The sequence below is a fragment of the Drosophila gunungcola genome, unplaced genomic scaffold (genome assembly GCF_025200985.1).
Source record: "Drosophila gunungcola strain Sukarami unplaced genomic scaffold, Dgunungcola_SK_2 000086F, whole genome shotgun sequence".
NCBI lineage: Eukaryota > Metazoa > Arthropoda > Insecta > Diptera > Drosophilidae > Drosophila > Drosophila gunungcola.
This window is the reverse complement of record NW_026453248.1, coordinates 178,358-197,947: the sequence shown is the minus strand read 5'-3', so window position 1 is coordinate 197,947 and position 19,590 is coordinate 178,358. Positions and strand designations below refer to the sequence as shown.

At 40.4% G+C, this 19,590-nt stretch overlaps 2 protein-coding genes across 6 annotated transcripts; both read right to left on the bottom strand.

Moving 5' to 3' along the window:
• Positions 1 to 123: 123 nt before the first annotated feature.
• LOC128264958 (uncharacterized) lies at positions 124 to 4,984 on the bottom strand. Of its 5 annotated transcripts, XM_053000697.1 has the most exons (6): positions 4,663 to 4,984; positions 3,540 to 3,739; positions 2,656 to 2,673; positions 2,082 to 2,379; positions 1,007 to 1,226; positions 124 to 748 (listed from the first exon to the last, which is right to left on the bottom strand). In XM_053000697.1, exons 1-6 carry the CDS (start codon positions 4,844 to 4,846, stop codon positions 631 to 633), a joined length of 1,038 nt encoding a protein of 345 aa, XP_052856657.1. In that variant the 5' UTR covers positions 4,847 to 4,984; the 3' UTR covers positions 124 to 630. The 5 variants fall into 5 exon arrangements, with proteins under 5 accessions (XP_052856657.1, XP_052856656.1, XP_052856659.1 ...); XM_053000696.1 differs by lacking the exon at positions 2,656 to 2,673 and having other exon boundaries at positions 3,480 to 3,739; XM_053000699.1 differs by lacking the exon at positions 2,656 to 2,673 and having other exon boundaries at positions 2,142 to 2,379; positions 3,480 to 3,739.
• Positions 4,985 to 6,897: 1,913 nt separating this feature from the next.
• Positions 6,898 to 19,283, bottom strand: LOC128264948 (transmembrane protein 132E). Its single transcript, XM_053000677.1, has 13 exons — positions 18,685 to 19,283; positions 18,182 to 18,474; positions 16,992 to 18,113; positions 16,721 to 16,926; positions 15,740 to 15,899; positions 15,274 to 15,674; positions 14,417 to 14,775; positions 13,929 to 14,348; positions 13,736 to 13,871; positions 13,551 to 13,674; positions 13,012 to 13,483; positions 12,698 to 12,951; positions 6,898 to 12,172 (listed from the first exon to the last, which is right to left on the bottom strand). The coding sequence occupies exons 1-13, from the start codon at positions 18,731 to 18,733 to the stop codon at positions 12,158 to 12,160; spliced, it is 4,011 nt and encodes a 1,336-aa protein (XP_052856637.1). The 5' UTR covers positions 18,734 to 19,283; the 3' UTR covers positions 6,898 to 12,157.
• Between the last annotated feature and the right edge of the window lie 307 nt (positions 19,284 to 19,590).

The window sequence follows — 19,590 nt, the reverse complement described above, 5'->3', positions numbered from 1 at the left end:
TTGCCATTTATTACTGTCGTCAACAGGATGTCCACAAGACCATTTAAAGTTTCCATTCATTTGCCCACTAATATACACATCAAACATCGGTGAAATGTTCCATTTCCGTTTGCCATTGAAAAGTGTTTTTCTTATTTCGTTTTTATTATTTCTTTTCTGTTTTTTGTTTTGCTTATATTTTTTTTTTTCATTGTTAGACAATCAAACAAATTAGACGCTACGCCTTAAATGGGCCTTTAATAATAAAACTAGCAAAAAAAAAAAAAAAGAAATAGGTTGAAGAGTTCACAGAGGAGACAAATAGATATAAATATATATATATATGTAGATAGAGATAGAAAGGCAACAAAAACATAGATGGTAGCCAAAAGAGGAATTATTATGGATCGGATTGGCGGATCGAGCGGAAACGTTGGCATCCGTTGAAAAACAGCATTATGTGTATAGTATACAGAGAAGTAGGGTAAGATAAAATGGGTAGAATCCGAACCGAATCCGGATGGTGTGTTGTCGTCAATGGGGGCCTGTGTGCCGTGTGCCGTGTGCCGTGTACCATATGCCGTCTATTTGGATGTGTAGATCTGGCTGGGTTGGCTGTATCGTATCATATCATATGACATCGCATTGGATCTACGACCTCGGCGGCTTAATTAGCTTGCTGGTCGGCGGTGGCAGCTTGCAGAAGCCAGCCGCATCGAAAACGGGCAGCAGTTCCCTCACCCGTCCGGGAATCGAGCCATCGAGCATTCTGCGGGAAGGCGGAAGATGCGGAAAAACATTACCAGGGCGTTAATAACAATTGTTATTTAGAAAGTAGTTTACTAAAATTACAAATCCAAAAATTTTTTTTTTTTGTCATCTCTATGATAACATATTATAACTTACAAATCTAGTCTAGATGATAAAACTAAATGAGCTAATACTGGGAAGATATAATACCCTTAGAAATAATTACTTTAAGCCAAATTATGGAGTGCTAAAGATGGGATATGGTGACCCAAAATACCTGCGCTTGTAGTCAATCTTGGCCCCCTTCAGCGAGATGTTGGCCTCAGTGGGAAAGAACGTGGCGTCGTAGAAGTTGAGTCCGTTCTGCAACAAGATGTTGTACTCGTCCATGGAGGCCAGTGTGATCCGGATGACGGCAGGCGGCAGTTCCCTGCGCTCCGGACGCTCGGCCTTCTCGATAGCATCGCCCACCACGGAACCCACGCTCTTGGAGGTGCCTGCAAAACCAATTAATGGGAGGGATTGAAAGGGGATGAGTGCGCATTTCCCAGACAGGATTTAACACCTACAGAATGTAGTTATAATATTGTCAAGTCGCTATGGTCATACAGGATTTTACTACGGCGTTTTCCAGCTAAAAAGGGGCTTTAGCTTCTTACCAATTTAAGCAAAATTGTATTTTGCCATAACTTTTATAAAACTATTTATATACTAATACTTAGAAAATCAAGTGGTGCTTATAATAAAATTCGTTAAGTTACTTTTGATACTACACTTGTAGAAATATATTAATATATGGCTTTAATGGTTCAATGTGAAGGGTGAAAGTCCCTAACTATGTGAATATTAAATCGCTTAATTTTGTGTGTAAATATTCCATTAGCTATCAGCTACTATATTCTAATTATGTACCATTTTGTGGAGTGACTTTATCACAGGGCAAGGTTTTAATTTCAATAAAATTTTTCAAAAAAAAAGGACAAAATTCTAGGAATAAACTAAAGAGAAAAATATGTATGAATATAAATTTGGTAACTTAATATGCAAATATTTCAATTATTATATTTTAAAGGCTAAAAATGTTTAAAAAAAAGTACAAAATTTGCCATTCTGTGAATATTTTCATAAAAAAAATACCTATGAATATAATTTCGCTAGCTTTTTATGCAAATATGCCATTTATTATAAGATACTATCTTAATATGTTAAAGAAAAGTTAGACCTGGAAAACGCCATCCTTTCGACCACAACTTCCCCGACAATGTGCCATTTTGTGGATTTGTTACTGGATCAGAGGCAAAGGGTGTAATTTCAATATATTTTCGCATGTTACCAATCGGTGGGTACTTTACTTCGTAGTGCCGCTCGGCGCAAGGTCTGGGTGGGCGTGTGCAGCAGCGTGATCTGCTCACCTTCGACGCCCTTGTCGAGGCCTCCGCCGGTGGAGGAGGAGGAGCCGCCGGTTGCGACCGCGGAGGAGGAGGCATTGGTGGCATTGCTGGCGAGGCTCGAGTAGATATGCAGACGCACCACCTCCACCACCGAGTCGAACTTGTACATGGCATGCCGGATGTCCTCCACGGGCAGATCCTCCGGCACATCCAGCACGTACAGGGTGAAGGTCTTCCGCGGCCGACACGGAATGGCTATCTGTGGGTGGGTCATCATCGAAAATAGAAATGGCAAAGGAGAAACGGAGGGTGACTGCTGCGCATGCGCATGGTTAAGTTATACTATATATATATACACTATATATGTGGGTGGTTTCTGTGGATTTCTGAGCATTTCTGGGGTTATGTCTATGTGTGCTTTGTCTTAAATATATGTACATATATAGCTAGCCCATCGCAATCGCAATTCCAATTACAGCACAGAGTCATCAATCAATTTGGATTTATTTGGATGGTTATGGGGATATATACTCACGCTTCGCGAGAATGTTTGCTGCAAAATGGGGGAAATAAAATTTGCATTTTTCACTTGTCGATTGGGTTAGTCTGGCAGAAATATGCTCGATGATTGGATCTGATGAGGTGTGGTTCTTATGTATGGATGTGGCAATGGAAATGGGAATGGAAATGGGCAGTGATGGGAAGTTCCAGGTGGTGGGTTGTCAACCCAAGCAGGTGCAACGTATGTCCAATAGATAATTTTGGAATTTACTTTAAATCTGCTATGTATCTATTTTTTCTCAAATTTTTATTATCTAACATTATAATATTTAGTTTACTAGAAATTTTAGATATCTTAACTTTGCATATAATAAAGAAGATTCAAATTATTAAAATGTTAACTAAAAAATTTAAAATTTTATTTAAAGATCAATAAAAACAGATTTAGAAACATCATTTTGTATCAAACTGATACGAATTATCTAATATTTAATTTGGGTACCGATTTTAATATTTAAAAATATCTCAACAAAAATAAAATGTTTTATGATATTATAAAAACAGTATAAATAAAAAAAAACTAAAAATAAAATGTAAAAATTATAAAAAATATATTTTTCTGATAAAACTTTGAATATTTCTAGCTCAGAGAAGGAATTGCATTAAACGGTCCAAATGTAGTACTCATATTAATTGGCAAATTTTGGTTCTGTGAAGGAGGTACGAATATATATGTATATATAGTATATTTCTCTGTTTAGTCACACTTAAATGATACTCTCGGGACACTCCAACTTAATTGGGTATTGAGAAGGCGTTGCACCTCCTCACCATCTGCCCCACCGTTGTGGCACATACCTTGTGCCCCATAATGCCCTTCCAATCACTGGAGATGTGGGTGTGGGTGGGTGGGCTCACCTTGCGGTAGAATCGCGCCCCGGTGACCTTGTGGAAGCCCTTCTTGAACACCGCCTGATAGTCATCTGGGTGTGAGAATTTAAACAGAATGCCTGTAGCGGTTTTGGTCAAGCTGAAGCATCCCTTGAAGGCCATCTTCTCGCAGATGAGTGCGGCCCGCTCCATGGACAACTCGTAGGAGGGGGTCAGCAGGAAGGCGCCTGCAAGTACGATGGCGATCTGGTTAGGCTACGTGGTTAGTGGCTCCAACTACCGGGTTAGTCTAAATCATCATGCATGCACTACCGGAAACATATTACATTACATTATGTAAAACCAACTTCGGCGGGCCAAAGTTTGTATACCCTTGCATTTGAAAATATATACTTAGTTTACCGAAAATCTATTTAAAAAATATTTAAACATTATTACTAATATATTCTGTTTGGATTACAAATTTGATTATATACACAATACTTATATAGAAGATATAGTTATTTTTATATGGCAAGGATTTGAAATATTCTTGAGGAAATGGTTTTCGACTAAAATATTTGATTATTTTCCCTATATTAGTTGGTTTGATATAAAATAGGGATTGTCAACGTGAAGTAGGATCTCTTTTTTATGATTCTAGAAACTTTAATAGCCTCTAAAATTCTTTTAGACTAATTATTTCTCCTGAAATTGTATAAAAACGACTTTACCTCAATCATTAGACCTAATGTTTTAAAACAACAAAGTTTTAACAATTAGGAACTAAGACCTTAAAACTTAACAACTGAAATGGTGTCTATATTTATAGAGATTCTATTACTTTTTTAATCAAAATTTTTTTTATATTTTGGGAGGTAGTTTCCACACTTTTACTATGTTCTTATTTTTGCTTTCTTTCAAAATAAATATAAATGTTAATATCTTGAAAGTTTTATGCAAAAACAAAAAATTGATTCTTTTGGAGCTATTCGATATAGAAAACCGCATAACTTGAAAAGTAAGGGGTACCAGTTCGTACCAGAAATGGATATATCGATCTGGAATTTAATATACACTATTCAGAGTTGGAAACCACAAAGTTCTCCTGCCAGGGTATAATTATAGTTATTTCCCAATATGTTAGAGTTTAGAGCTGGGCCATGGCCACCTTTGGTCAGGAAGTTATCCGGCGACGAGACCTCCGAGTCGGAGTCATCCTCCCGCTTGTCGGTCCACTTGGGCTCCGCGGACAGCTTGTGGGCCGCCACCTTGGTGACGATGCCCGTGGGCCGCTGGCGCGGGAACTCGTTCTTTTCGCACTCCAGATCGGATGTGTTGCCCAGGAAAGACATGTTTGAAACTTGCTTGTGACAGACACTCGACAACGACACAGACAAACAACAACAAAAATTTTTGTCAACTCGAAAACGATTCGAAAACGGTTCGAAAACGATCGCAATTCGCTCAGGCGGCAGGCGGTTGGGGCGATAATTTTGAAGCAACTGAAATGTAGCCGCGTTTTCGAACCGCTTTTATACGGTCCGTTGGGCCCGCTTCGCATCGCATCTTTGGCTTCTAGGTTTGGGCACCAAATCAGCCAAATGAAAGTCCCACACACGCGTACAACAGAGGTCAGAATGTCAGCGCTGCAAGCTTACATTTATTTGATTTTGAAAATATTTGGCAACCTTAAAAGTTTCAAAAGAATGAACAAAAATATTTGTAAAAAAACTTTTGAAGAGTTTCTAGAGCTACGCAATTTAATGTACCTATAAAGGTTTATTTCCCAACAATATACAATTTTAACAAATCGTGAAATTAAATTTGGTAATGAATACAACAAGTCGTATACTCGATTTTATAAGCTCATTTATAAAATAACGTATACGTTATCGCATCTCATCTCTTAGGTTTTGGATGTGTACAAAAATAAATTAGATTGTAGATAATTAATAAACGAGAGTGTTTCATATTAAGATATTATAATTACTTCATTTTGTAAAATTAGTTAATTAATACCATAAAATATACTTATTAAAAGATAGCTAGAAATGCTTCTATACTTACCATACTTTATTTTAAGCTCCCTTAAAAATGCTCAAGGTTTTTAAACGAGAGTATAACCCCATTAAATGATAGATTTTGTGAAATGGAGATGGATATCATATAATTGACACCCAAACAAAATTGTGATAGGAACTAAACTATTGTTAAAAGAATTTTAAACTATTTAGTAGGAAAATTGTCTCTAAAAGCTGAGTATTAAATTAAATCCAGTTTTTTTTGGGTGCACATATATTGTTAAAGTTAAAAACATAGTTGTTGGTGCTACCATTTTCCCCGCCTCTGTGGGCACGGGTTATGCGATCATGTCGGATGTCTCTCAAATTGGAAGTTGGTTCTTACAATTAGACGACGGCACATTATTGTTTGTTATTGATCCTCTCCCGGTGGAGTGGGCGACTCATGAAATGGGATGGGATGGTATGGGATCCATTCGGATTGGATTGGTGGATGGGTGGTCGGGTGGTGGTCGGGTCGCAGGTTGACGCCATCGACATGGAACATTGCTATATAGCCACATAGCTGTATAGCCAAGATCACGCTGCGACGGCGCCAACTGTTGCGTAAAATTCAAGAACACACGGCTGTCCCCAAAATGGTGCCACATGCCCACCGAATTGCGAATTATATAACAAGCCAGGTCGCTTATGGGCAGTCGGATCATCAGCTGGCGGCAAAAGGAGCCCAAACGGGATCAAGGGCGTCGAAAAGTTCGATTTGGGAACTGGGACTCCAAGGTTCCCGACGCAAATTGACCCTGGGCCTCGAAAGAATCTTTGACAAATGCAAAATACATCATAAGCGATATGAATGTCGTATAAGGCATTCTGGCCTTTCATCAGTTTATGTCATCCTGTTGTCATAGATTCTTTGTTTTCAGCTATTAAAATTAAATAAAGATTCATTAGTAATTAAAACATTGCGCATTAAATACTGTCATTAAAAAATCCAAATTAAATAGTAATAAAAAAAGTGTACATCTTAATAAAATTTATAGGATTATTAACAAAGTTCTGAAAAAAGTTTTGTAATTTTGAATAAGTATATTTACTATCATGGTTTATACTTTTTCCCACTCCAAAACTGAACCTAAAATTAAATACCAATTAATAAAAAAATAGTTTAATTATTATATGCAAAATAATTTAAGTTTTAGCTATTACAATTAAATAAAAAAACTAAAGATTAATTTGTGAGTAATACACTAAATAAGTAACATAGCAAATTGCTAGAAACATTACTAAAGTTCATTAACAATTGAAAATTGTAAATAATTAATCGGGACTAATACAATTTCCCAACCCAAAACTTTAATATAAAAACACCCCAAGCGCATGTGTTTCATTTCATAATATGTGGTTTATTAATAAATTATTTTATTTAAATTAATTTTGTCAGTTTTCATTTTTGAATATTTATAATATTTTTGTTTGCTTCTTTGTTTGCCTTCTTTCGCTTAAACAAAATGTGTTCTTCGCTTAATAATATTGTAATAATCATAGTAATAATAATAATAATAATAAACTACTAAAGTGTTTTACATGGCAACATTAAATTTCAATTCAATTCATTTCATTTCGTTTCGCGATTCGTTTCGTTTCTTCTCGTTTTGGTTGCTCTGGGTTGGATGGGAAACAAGGATATATAAGGTCCTAACGATCGGAAGGATCAGCTTTAACTGATTGATGGAACTGAGGTGCAAGCAAAAGTGTATAGTACTTCTCTTAGATCTTTTTTTTTCTATATGATGAAAGGGGATTGGATTCCATTGCTCGAAAGTGTTATACAATTGGTATGATTTGATTTATATATATATATATAATATATTTTTTTGTTTTATAATCTTTATACGCTGTTTATATATGGTTGTGTATTATACTATATAGTAATATAAGCATTTTGTGGAGATCACTCTGAGTGTGTGTGTGTGTGTGTGTTTTGCTTGCTTAAAAAAAAAACATGTTTTTTTTGAGGAAGGGGGGATAAATCATATATCACTAGCTCTTAAAAGACATGCGCTGCCAATAACAACAAGAAAATTGAGTATTATCTGCTCCGACGTCATTATCTTTACCGTTAATCGTTATCTTCTGGGGGGTAAGCACACATTTACATACTTACATACATACATACACAACAACTACGTTTAATAACCGATACAAATGTTAACAATTATGCGGCGGATCGATCGATATATATAATTACTATATATATATCGCTTGAAGTATTTTTTTGCTTTTTGGGGGGGTTGGTGCAAATTAGCGGGCGTTTTTTGTAGGGGCGGGGGGCGGGGCATCTAGGCATTATCTCGAAGCGGGGACATCAGGCAGGTGGGACATTCATAGAACTTACATGGCAAAACATTATGTTCATATAGTACTTTTCCAATTTCACGTAATTTTAGCTCCTTAGCGTAATTAGTTTTGTTGTTTTTGTGTTTTTTTTTTTTGGGTTGTTTATGGTTTTGGTTTACTTTTTGTGCCAAGCGTACACACTCATATATATTCAATTTAAACATATACGTATTTAATTTGCATGTATATTTAAGTATAGCCTAGTTTTCGGTTTTCTTTGTTTTTTTATTATTTTTATTTCCATTTTTGCAAAAAGCAGCATAAACAACTTTTGTGATTTTCATTTTTCTTTTTTGCTTTTGTATAATTTTTCGATAATATTAAATATGTATAATTTTTGTTTGCATTACACTTAGCCGGCGCCTTTTTTCTTGCCACGATATTAGGTAGTATTATTTATTAACTATATAAATCGATGATTTTTCAAGTTTCAATCAATGGGTTCGACAGACAAAAAAATCAGAAGTTTCTCGTTACATTTTTAATCATTTTTCATATTTTAAGTGCAATTTTTTTTCTTGTTTTTCATTTTGTTGCTGTTGTTGTTGTGTTGTGGTTCGATATTACATACATATTACATACAGCTTAGGTTTAAGGGGGCGCTGGGGGCGTGGCAGGGGGCGGTAAAAGCTTGCCTTGACTATATAAAACTATGAGTGTGAGGGTGTGTATGTTTGTGTGTGTGTGTGTTTGTATGGTGAGGGTGACAAAACGCCAAAAAAAACGCTTTGAACTGACTAGAGAACATCTAAATTTCGACTAAAATTACGGTCGAAACATGCTAAACAATAATATATATATGATTTTGTATATATTAAGTTAAAAAAGGTATATAAAAGTCTTTGCATTGGAATCGTCAAACACATACAAGAAGGATTAAACCGATCCGCGAATTGAAGCCAAGCATTTGTCTAGGTTTAAAATTGTGTTCTTTTATTTTTTTTTTTTGCCTTACGCCATCGAAATTTTGCTACGTTCTCCGGCACTCCATATTTTGAGTTGTAGATCAGCTAAGACTAAGTTTATAATGGAGGGAGGCTGTTGGTATTACTCTTTTACTCTTTTACTCGTTTACTCTTTCACTGTCTGTCTAACAAGCAGGCTCGGAAGGAAGCTTGTGCTAAGCTCGATGCTAGCCGAAATCAATCGCTGGATTCGATTGATCACCGTACTTTTGGGGCGCGTGGGTAAAGTTTTATAAAGTTATACATATGGCACTGGTAAATGCTGGAAGCTTCAATAGGCCTAAATCTCACTTTCACTTTCACTTTCACCAATGGCAGTGCAGTTCGACTGAGAGTGTGTGTGTGTGTGTATATATTGTGTTGTGCGGACTAGGATCGGGGATATGTTATATAATAGTATAATATAAGGGGGGGGCACAAAGAAAGCCAGGCGGGGCAAACAATTGAATCTAGTTCTATGCTATAGATGCTAATGATATTACAGGTCGAAATCAGTTAGGATTGTGATGTGTTCTTCTTTGTGTATGCGTGTAATTTTGCAGTCCTTAGATCGATAGCGAGCAACTCAAGTTTAAGTTCAATATAATATGTACAGTGCGTTTGCGAGCTAAAAGGCCAGTCATTCATTATCTATAACTATAGTTCTTAGGCAAAATCTTTTGATATTTCGGAATTTAGTTAAGCTTTTGATATTAGACAAAATTGTATCATATTGCGGAGACTTTTCGATGCCTTATAGCTGCGAAACGCACTGCACTCTCAACACGTTATGTACAGTATACAGTGCAATAAATGTTCAAAAGTCTTCATTTTTTTTCAAGGACTACAAATTTAGTTTACAAACAATGCTTTTTCGTGCGTTTCTTTCAGCTTTACAAAAAAAAAATCATCAGTTATAGATTGCTTAATTTCGTTTTACATTTGTTTGCTTTGTTTTCTTTGCTTTGCTTTGCTTTTGTTTATCGTTTCATTCAGCTTTGTTTTTTGCTTTTGCTTTTGTTTTTGTTTTTCATTTCTTTTTTTGGACGGAACAATTTACAACATATGATTATGAAACAATGTGAGAAACGAACATAATACTTAGATGGCCTCTAAAATATAAACTAATCGGATGTGACACTTATGCGTAGATATGGATGTGGTTACAGATCTTACAAACGAAAGTAAACAGACTTACACAAGAACGAAAGAAGACAAAATACGCGATTAGTGGCTACAAGTATGATTTGCTAATGGAATGAAGTAGCGTTTGGGTGCTATGATATATATTTATATATATATATATATATATATTCATATATATCGTACCGTATATCGATAAGGAAAACGAACAGATGCAGTTACATGCAGATACAGATGCAGATACATAGATACGTGTTGATCGGCTTAGAAAGAGAGCGCGCAAGTGAATGGATATATATATACAAATGAATATATATCGTAGTATATCTCTATATAGATACGGGTATATTGGCCATTTTAGGCGGGGAAGGACTTGGCGTATCCTGTATCCTGGCGGCATTTGATTTATTCTTGCGTGTTATACAGTGTTGGTCTGTGTGTGTCTAATTTCGCTATTCAAAGTATGGCTTTTGAATTTGAAGTAATTTTGCACTTGTTCCTTTCCTTGTTGGTAATAAATACAATAATGATAATAATCATAAGACAAGATAATAATAATCGTAATCGTAATCGTAATAATAATAATGATAATAAATACGCACATATGCTATAAATATGGTAAATTTGTTATATAAAGCTTGGATCGCTCGGTAATATCATATAATATTTGGTTACACATTTTCCCCCTTTACTATTTTGTGATTCGGTTCGGTTCGATACGTTTTTTTGGGGTTTTGTTCTGCTTTTAGCTTCCATTTCAATGCAATCGATCAAATAAAGCTCATAAGCGTCTATATATTATTTGTGTTGTGTTTTTGTGTGTTTCTTTTTGTTTCGTTTCGTTTCGTTTCTTATCTCTTCTTTTCTAGTTTAGATTTATGATTGGTATTATTTTAGGTATTAGGCTTCAATTACCAACTTATAAAGCGACGTATTCTGTTCAAGTTACCGGTTTTCCGTTAGATAATGTAGCATTTTGGATTATCTTTTCGATTTTCTTTAAATTTAAGAGCGCGCTATATAATCATAAATATATATATATATATTTATATATATTTGTATATGGCATGTATATATATTATTCAGTTTTTTATTTCTAGCGACTTTTGGGAGCGGTGCCCGGCACATTTTGGAAACTCTCCTCTTTTTTTTTCTCTATTTCTCTCTGTCGCTATCTCCCTCACATTCACGTACACTCTATCGCACTCACACACACACACACAAAAGACAGACAGTCAGTCACACAGATACAACAGAGAGAAGATATAGGATATGCAAGATCGGGCCGAGATCGTTTGAATATATAGATAAGTATCGAAGCATCGAATCAGACGGATGGGACATGCGTGTGTGTGTGTGTTTATGTGTGTGTGAAGCGAAGAGAATGGAAAAAAATGTATATGGACTAAGCTATGCTTTAGATGGCTGATCCTTAACTAACACCATAGTACTTATGCAGATACTGATACAGATACAGATACCGTTACAGTTACAGTTACAGTTACAGAGATATAGATAGTTGTATACTATATATGGTTGCCCGTCGATTCCGATTGTGTCAGGCACGCGCTCCTCGAGATACTTTTGGATTATCTCCACGATTACATATGCCTATAGGTGTATGCATTAATATGAACTTAGCCTAGCAATAAATATGTTTCTCCTTCGACTTGTATCCCTTTCCTTGCCTACAACATGCCGGATATCCGATTCCTTGATCTCAGCAAGGATTGGTTTTTTGGAGTGGGTGGAGCAGCGGCCTAAAGGTGTTCATCTTTCTTTTTCTTTTTGCATAGAGTACTGGGGGTTATTGCTAGAATTGCGTTTAGATCTGTGCCAGGTTGACGGTCTAGAACTGCCTGCTCTCGATGTCCAACGCTCCATCGTAGGCATCGAATGCTTCGGCAGCTTCCTCATCCTCATCCTCATCCACGTCCACGTTCTTATCCTCATCCTCATCCTTAGCATCTTCATCGGCCAGGGCCAGTGGTGTTGGTTTGAGTGCCGTGATTCCCGTGGCCGTTGTCACTCCGGCGACCAGCTCGTCGAGCAGCTGCATCTGCTTGCGAGTGGGCGAGGTCAGGGGCGTGGCAACCGTCTGATATCGGTGATGGAACGTGGACAATATCTCGCGAATTTTAGCAATGATCTCCTGTACTCAGGCATTTGACTCCTATGGGATAGAAATGGTTGATTAGACTTACACATAATAACATGGAAATTAATTTAAAATTATAGAAATATCGGGATTAAAATTGTCAATGAAAAATGCACATAAGAACATAGAAGTTCATTTAATATTATAAACGTAAGATGCGAATTCTTCTGCTCTTTATGTCTTAGCACATAACTTTTAAAATTACTCATTCAAAAGTCTATTTATATACGCGAATTCTTAAGCTTAATTTACGTAATTGATTTAAAATTATAACTGTAAAATGTGAATTCTTTTGCAATCTTTTATCTAAGTATCTTTTTAAAAGTTTTATATTTATTTTCGCGAATTCTTAAGCTTCATTATTTTTATTTACGATATTAACTTAACATTTTAAGTGTAAGCATGAATTCCTACCCCCTTTATTTTTAATCAATATAACAAAACAAAAACAGAATCAATATACATACTCATTTTACGACTTTGATTTATACATACAATTATAAACTAAAATTTCTGATAAGAACCGCCTAATTAACTCACCTTTAGGTTGTCAAAGTAGTGCATGATCTGCTCGTAGTCCATGTCGAGATCGTCCAGTCCAAGACGCTCGCCGGGGGCGACGGACTCATCCACGGTGGCCGAGAACATGGGATTGCCCACCACGGTGGCGCGCTTGACACGCGACGACTTCGTGGTGGGCTCCTGGCTGACGGCGCTGGATGGCAGCCGCATGATCTCGTCCGTTCCATTCGAGTTGGCCGCATCCCCAGTGCTGCTGGCCATGCTGTGGTTTTCTATCGAAGACAGAGAAATCGTTAGCAGGTTCTCCCTACACAACTCAGCTATAAACCTACCCTTAGCTTTGCCCTGGACGACGACTGCTGCTGTGGACGGCGTTGCCGGCGAGGATGCGGCTGCTGCTGCTTTGGTAACTCTCTTTGGTGTCAGCGAATCGAACTGAAAGGCGTTCTTCTGGTGCGGATTCGTGTACTCCACCAGCTTCTCAGCGTTGTGCAGCTCCTCGTGCTGCTGCTGCTGCTGCTGCTGTTTGATCTTATTGTGCGCCGCCTTAATGAGTGGCTCCTGGCTGAAATTGTGACTGTGGCTGTGGCTGCGCTGATGCTGATGTTGATGTTGATGCTGGTGTGGATGGGCATGTGCATGGGCCAGCGGATGCGGACGTTCTGGTGGCGGCTGCTGCTGCTGCTGTTGTTGCTGCTGCTGCTGATTCAACTGCTGTGCCGGCGGCTGTTGGTTGGCATTGTTGTCGCTGCCCTGCAAATGCTCACGTTTGTACAGCTGGCTGTGACGCTTGTTGGGCGCATCCTGGCAAATATAAGCCACCCAGTTAAATACATTCAATCCGAGCTTTTCCAGCAATAACCCTCCCTACCTTTACGGATCCTGAACTGGGTAGAGGCTGAACCGGCAGGCAGGCCCGAGCACCCACATTTCTGTGCGGCGGCACTGGCGGCTTGTAGTCCAAGGCATTATCCTTGCGTTCGTTGGCCAGATAGCTGAAAAGAATCGGGAAACTAAAACAGGCTGTTTTGACATCCAACCAAACACAATACTCACTGGTCGGCGTGCTGCTTGTTCAGATTGGAGGCCGGCACAATGTGCGTCTGCAGCTTGGGCTGCTGGTCAAAGGAGCTCACTCGTCGTCCATTGTCGTAGTTCACAATGGGATTGCTGGTGATGCGCATGCGAGAATCTACTCCAAAACCATACAAATTAGTATGTAAATTAATAGAAATTGAAGTACAATTACCGCGTGGGTTCAAATGCGTATTGGTCTCGGCCACAATGGACTGGCGATCGATGGTGGAGCGTCCCAGCCAGACCCAATCGTGGGCATTGGTGGTCGACTCCTTCAGCCGCACATCCCGGAAGCCACCCGATCCTCCCGAACCGTTGCCCTTGCCCGCCGACAGCGGATCCAAGCCGGATTCGATCATCGCTGGCCGGAACTTGGAGGCGTACACCACGCAGGAGATGACAAACACAATGATGGCAAAGCAGAAGGCCGTGAGCAGGACGTACATGCCCAGTTCCATGGAGGACATGTTGCCAGTGCCGGCAAGGCCCTTGCCATGATGACCCTTGTGGACTGCCTGGATGCTGCCACGATGCTGACGCGCCTGAACAGTGGGTTCATATAGCTGACTGGAGTCGCGCAGCGGAATGCCCACTGAAAAAAAATGGGTTTGGAAAAGGATGAATAAGAGATCAGGGTAAATAAAAAAAGCCCGCACCCACCTATTATGTCAGCCAGATCGCCCGTCTGCCTGTAGTTCTTCCTTTCCCTGCCCACAGTGCCATCGTTCTGGATCGCCTCCTGCTTGCTCACGATATCCACATTGTTGAAGTCCACCTCGATGGAGGCCAGCGCACTGGCCAGCGGCGCTGCATTCGATTTGTTCTGCTTGGTGCTGCTCAAGGTGCCGCGTCTCTGGCGACACTCCTCGGACAGCAGAAGGGTCACGCGCAGCAGGTTGCCATTGCCCTCGCCCACGGCAATGACGCGCGGATGGTGGGAGGCCAGCATGGGTGCAAAGGCCACCACCTCGGTGTCCAGACTCTCCACCAGCAGGAAGTAGTCCTCCACGGCAATGTCACTGCAAGAATAAGCAAGCATTTTTCATTGAAATATTGTTATTTTTTATGTTTTTGCATATTTGTCATAATAACATTAATAAAATACTTATCGAAAGAATTTGGCAAGTATTACATAACAAATAAAAACAAATAACATTTTACTTCTACCATAAAAGAATTTAAATACATTTTTCGAAATATTTCCATTCTTCCAAGACATAAAATGTATCATTTAAAGAATGATTTATTAAAATTTTAATTATTAATTTATATCTCTCCCATTTAATTGTTCCTTTTTAATAAGGTTTTTGTCATATTTATATACTACTTTTTTATAAAAATATATATCTTAGCATTTGAATCAGTTAAAGACTATTTGAGAAATAATTGACTAAGAAAATTATATGTTCATGTTTTGTTAAGATATTTTTTTATCTCTCTAAGAGCTCTCTCATATTAATTATTTACTAGTGATAAGACTTTTGTTATATTTCCATATTAAACAAAGTTGAACTTACCGCAACGGAGTCTTGGAGCCATCGGAGAACTCGAGATCGATGTCGAGCAGTCCCTCCTGATATTGGGCGGTCAGTTTGTGGGTGACGGAGGTCTCCGCCAGGTAGCCGTTCTCAATGGTGTTGTCCGGACTGATGGTGAGCTGCAGCCCCGAAATGACGCGCACGATGAGCTTGGAGAGGTTGACCTTGTCGCTGCCCACGCGGATTTCCTTGGTGCCGATAACGCGACCCGTGATGGGTGACAAAACCTGCACATCCGTGCGACCCATCGACTTGCCCTGCAGGATGCGACCCTTGAGCGAGGCAATCTTGGGATCGGCCACTCGGAGCAGTGGCTGCACCAGATCCGTCACCCTCAGGCCTGTTCGCCTTGAGATAAAGTAGCTGGTGCGTCCAGAGTTCTGAATAAAATAAGGATTAAGGATGCAAGTCTAGAGTGAGTTTTAAGGGGCCCACAAGGACTCACCTGATCCACTGCCAGGAATTTGGCGTACACCTCCACGGGACTTTGCTGATAGCGAGCTCGACAAATCGTCTTGTCTGCTCCCAGATTATTATAGTAGTTGGTTCCATGCTGGCCCCAAACGTAGGACCTCTTCTTCCTTCGTCGCGATTGCTTGTTGTGTCTGAAAAATAATGGAAAACAAAATAGAGTATAGATATAATAATATATAATAGCTACCTTTAAAAAAATTAAATGTAATTTAGAGTTTTTTATAATAAGATTTATTGATAATATATTTCATACTTTTGGTTAATTGCCGTTTTAAAGAATAAATCGCCTTAATTGTTTCTAAAAAACAGAATAGTCCTGAACAGTAAAATATGCACCTAGTAATATACAAATTTAAATAACTAATAGTAAGTAAAATTTTCTTACAGTAAACAACCAAAGTTTTTACTGTTCCTAATAATTATAGGAAATGCATATACATTTAAAATACAAATTGTAATTGCGTGTGTCTAATGAAATTTAGTTTCTACACGAAAGTTTTTCTATGGTGAGGTAATACATTTAAACTCTAATTGCCAGTGAATATTATTGTTTTTAAATTTATGACCCATAAATTATAGTTTGTGAATTTAGAAACGAGGCATAAACAATTTCGAAAAATAGTGAGAGCCATAAAAATAATGGGAAATATAAAGTATACGTTTAACGAGGCACTTTAAATATCCTTGTGTGAGTGCAACAAACATCCATTTAAAATGCGAATTAATAATTCTGATCTCAAACATAAATTTAACGATTATTTTTGCAATATTAGTGCGTAGAAATATTGTTAAATATATAAGTAGCCAGTTAAGGAATGAATGCCGTTGCCGAAATAAATAAAAATAGGTCCAAGAACCTCAACTCGGGTTCGTTACAAAAAAAAAAAGAGTTAAGGAATGTGTAACTCCGTTTTAGTTTATCCAAAAAAAAAAGAGGAGAAATAGGACTCACAGATAGTGATTGTCATCGGTTACTTTCCATCCCTTGATCTGGGAGAGACGGAAATCGGATATGTAGACCTCCAGCGGGAACTCCGGCATCCAGACGATGAACTTGGCCACGCCCACATAGGTGCCATACTTGACGATAACGGAGGCGTTGGAGGAGCCGCGCTGCTCGGAACCATCCACATAAACGGAGCTGCAGGAGGAGGAAACCTGCAAGGAATGATTTATTGATTAGTCAGATAATTGAGTCATTGAGTGATGCCCAAAACTCCCACCTTGATCACACTCTCATCCTCGGCATGGCAGGAGCTCTGGAGCGTCACATCGGCCACCTTGCCCGCCTGCGACACGATGAACACCTTCATGGCCTGGGCCACCTGTCGCCCCGTCAGCACCGCCGTGTTCATCACCTCCCAGATCTTGGCCATCGGCAGCACCGCCTGGATGTCATCCTTGTTGATCTCCAGCTTGGCGATCAGCCGCTTCTTGTTGTCATCGGGTATCACCAGCTCGCCGGAGTCCTTGTCCTTGGGCGTGTCATACACATGGGTCACGGACCACACGATCTTGCCGCCGTCCACAATGTCGTTGGTGTCCTCGGCCACCTCGAGCAGCCAGGAGAAGACCTCGAAGACCTCGCTGGTGAAGTTGCCGCCGGTGCTCTCCAGGCTACTGGATTCCGCCTCCTTGCGGAACGCAGTCACGCGGGCGGTGGTGTGCTTGGGGTTCTCCTTCTCCACCGAGACGCTCCACTGGTCGGTGGAGGCGGTGGCGCCCAGTATCCGCAGGCCCGCCTTGACGCGGGCTCGCACCGTGAAGGCGGCCACCCGCTGGTCGGGATACTGATGCAGGAAGACCGGGACATGGAGGCGGGACAGCGGATAGAGGGGATGCTGCGGCAGCAGGAAGGTCACGGCATCGTCGGCGCGCAGCATGCGATAGGGTGTCCTGGCGGCCAGCAGTGGCACCTGGGCGAACGTGGTCAGCGGTTGGATCTGCACCTTGGGCTCACATTGCTCGGGATTCCGCAGCGGTGGCTCGAACACACTGTACGACACCTGGGCGTAGCGCTGCGGCACCTTGGGTGGGGCCTGACCACTGCCATCTTGGGTGGGCGCCGGCAGCTGGGGCCACCAGCCCAGTGGGACCACCACCTCGGCCACGCACACACCGTCCTCGCCCTCCGGCATGCAGCGTCCCTTGAGCGGCTGCTCCGAGCCCATGGCCACGTGCAGCAGTACGCAGACCTTTTGGCGCTGCAAGTGGCCACCAGGATCGGCTCCGGCATGGAACAGCACACGCAGCACGGGGGCATCCTGCGAGACGCTGGAGCGCACCAAATGGGCCGAGATGTCCAGGTGCATGTTGGGCTGCTGGAGCTCGAGAAGCGTGGCATTCTGTGGGTGGGATAAAGTAATATAAAATGGGTGCCATTGCTGGGCAAGATTCAGAATGGTCTACTCACGCTCATGTAATCGCCCGACTGGCTGTCCATTGTGTCCGGCACAATGTAGCGGGCTGGCACCGTCTGCTTGGTGGAGAAGGGTCCGTAGCTGGCGCGTATGGACACCGGCTGGGTGGTCTCCACCACGGTGAATCGGTCCAGGGATAGCACGGAATCGTAGGAGGATCTTTGGCGGAGTGGCGGCACCGCCGACGATGTCTGCACATTGGCGATCTCCGGCGTCACAGGTGGTTGGCGGGCGTGCTTCAGGAAGAAGCCGCTGTCCGGCGCCTCGAAGTGCACCTCCACGGAGTCTGGCGGGGATTGGGTGGGGATTTTCCAAAGGTTTTTGGGTAGGTAAAATAAGCAATTAGTTAGTCTGCATTGGTATTAAAGTGGGCTGGAGGGTATTTCCAAGGCGGAGGCCACCTGCTCCTCCTCTTTCACTCCCCTTGCCACTCCATCCCCTCTCTTTATTATCCACCCCCTGCATTTGTTTTTATTTGTTCTTTTTTAATACTCACATGCCAGCGACAGCTGCAATGCAATTATCAGGCAGTATCTCATCATCATCTTGTCAATGTGCAGGAATCCAAAATATATGGAGGAGGGTCCTGTGGAAAATCCTGCGGCCACCCACTCGCTAATTTGCTAATTAACACACTCGTTCGTTTTGTTTTGAAATGTTCTCTCGCTGGGCTTTGTTAAACCGTTATTCGTGCCAAAAGTTAACTGTAATTCGCTCTGGCAAGCACTTTTCGTCCTTTTTTCTCGCTCAGCAATCCGCAGCACATCCTTTATTGATTCTTTCCAGTGTGCCCACACACCCACACACTAACACTCACTCACACCCACACGCACACAGCCAGAGGCCACCTCGCACACAGATACACAGATATGTGGTATAGACACATCTTCTCCTGCAAATCGCAGTTCGAATTTAATTGGATTGTGTCAACTGATTCGATTTTCACTCGACTCGATTTTCACGCGCTGCCAAGGAGCTGCTGTGCTGGGAAATCCTTTTATTGACGCCCTAAAGCATGGCTCTTTTCATTCAGGTCTCAGAATTTCCACAAAATATCGAACATTTCCAAACACCTTCCTTCGACCAGTGTTGCCAGATCGCACGTGTTGAAATTCACTAGAAGGGAGGGTTTTCCCAAGAAAAACTCATACAAAATACCGATTTTTTATTAAACTCTGATAAGAGCGCGGGCAATTCAAAAGTCTGTCATTGCCGAAAGCCATTCCTGAACAAGTTTTTTGGTGTTTATAAGAACCACTTTGCTCCAAAATTTCCTTATTCAAAAGAAAGAAAGAAAGCAAGGTTCGGTAAGATTTAATTTATAAAAGACAAGTGTCCTAGTCAGTACACTTATTCCACTAGGTCCTGTTTATAAAATTCACTAATACTCGTTTAATTTTGA

What these genes read in the sequence shown, in the direction of transcription:
- LOC128264958 (XM_053000696.1), bottom strand. Translation starts at nt 4,846, where the DNA reads ATGTCTTTCCTGGGCAACACATCCGATCTGGAGTGCGAAAAGAACGAG. An exon ending in GGATAACTTCCTGACCAAAG is followed by an intron (nt 3,740 to 4,662) that starts GTGGCCATGGCC and finishes TCGTACTTGCAG; the next exon opens with GCGCCTTCCTGCTGACCCCC. An exon ending in AAGATTGACTACAAGCGCAG is followed by an intron (nt 749 to 1,006) that starts GTATTTTGGGTC and finishes GCCTTCCCGCAG; the next exon opens with AATGCTCGATGGCTCGATTC.
- LOC128264948 (XM_053000677.1), bottom strand. Translation starts at nt 18,733, where the DNA reads ATGATGATGAGATACTGCCTGATAATTGCATTGCAGCTGTCGCTGGCA. An exon ending in AACAAGCAGCACGCCGACCA is followed by an intron (nt 13,675 to 13,735) that starts GTGAGTATTGTG and finishes GATTCTTTTCAG; the next exon opens with CTATCTGGCCAACGAACGCA. An exon ending in CGTCCAGGGCAAAGCTAAGG is followed by an intron (nt 12,952 to 13,011) that starts GTAGGTTTATAG and finishes TGTCTTCGATAG; the next exon opens with AAAACCACAGCATGGCCAGC.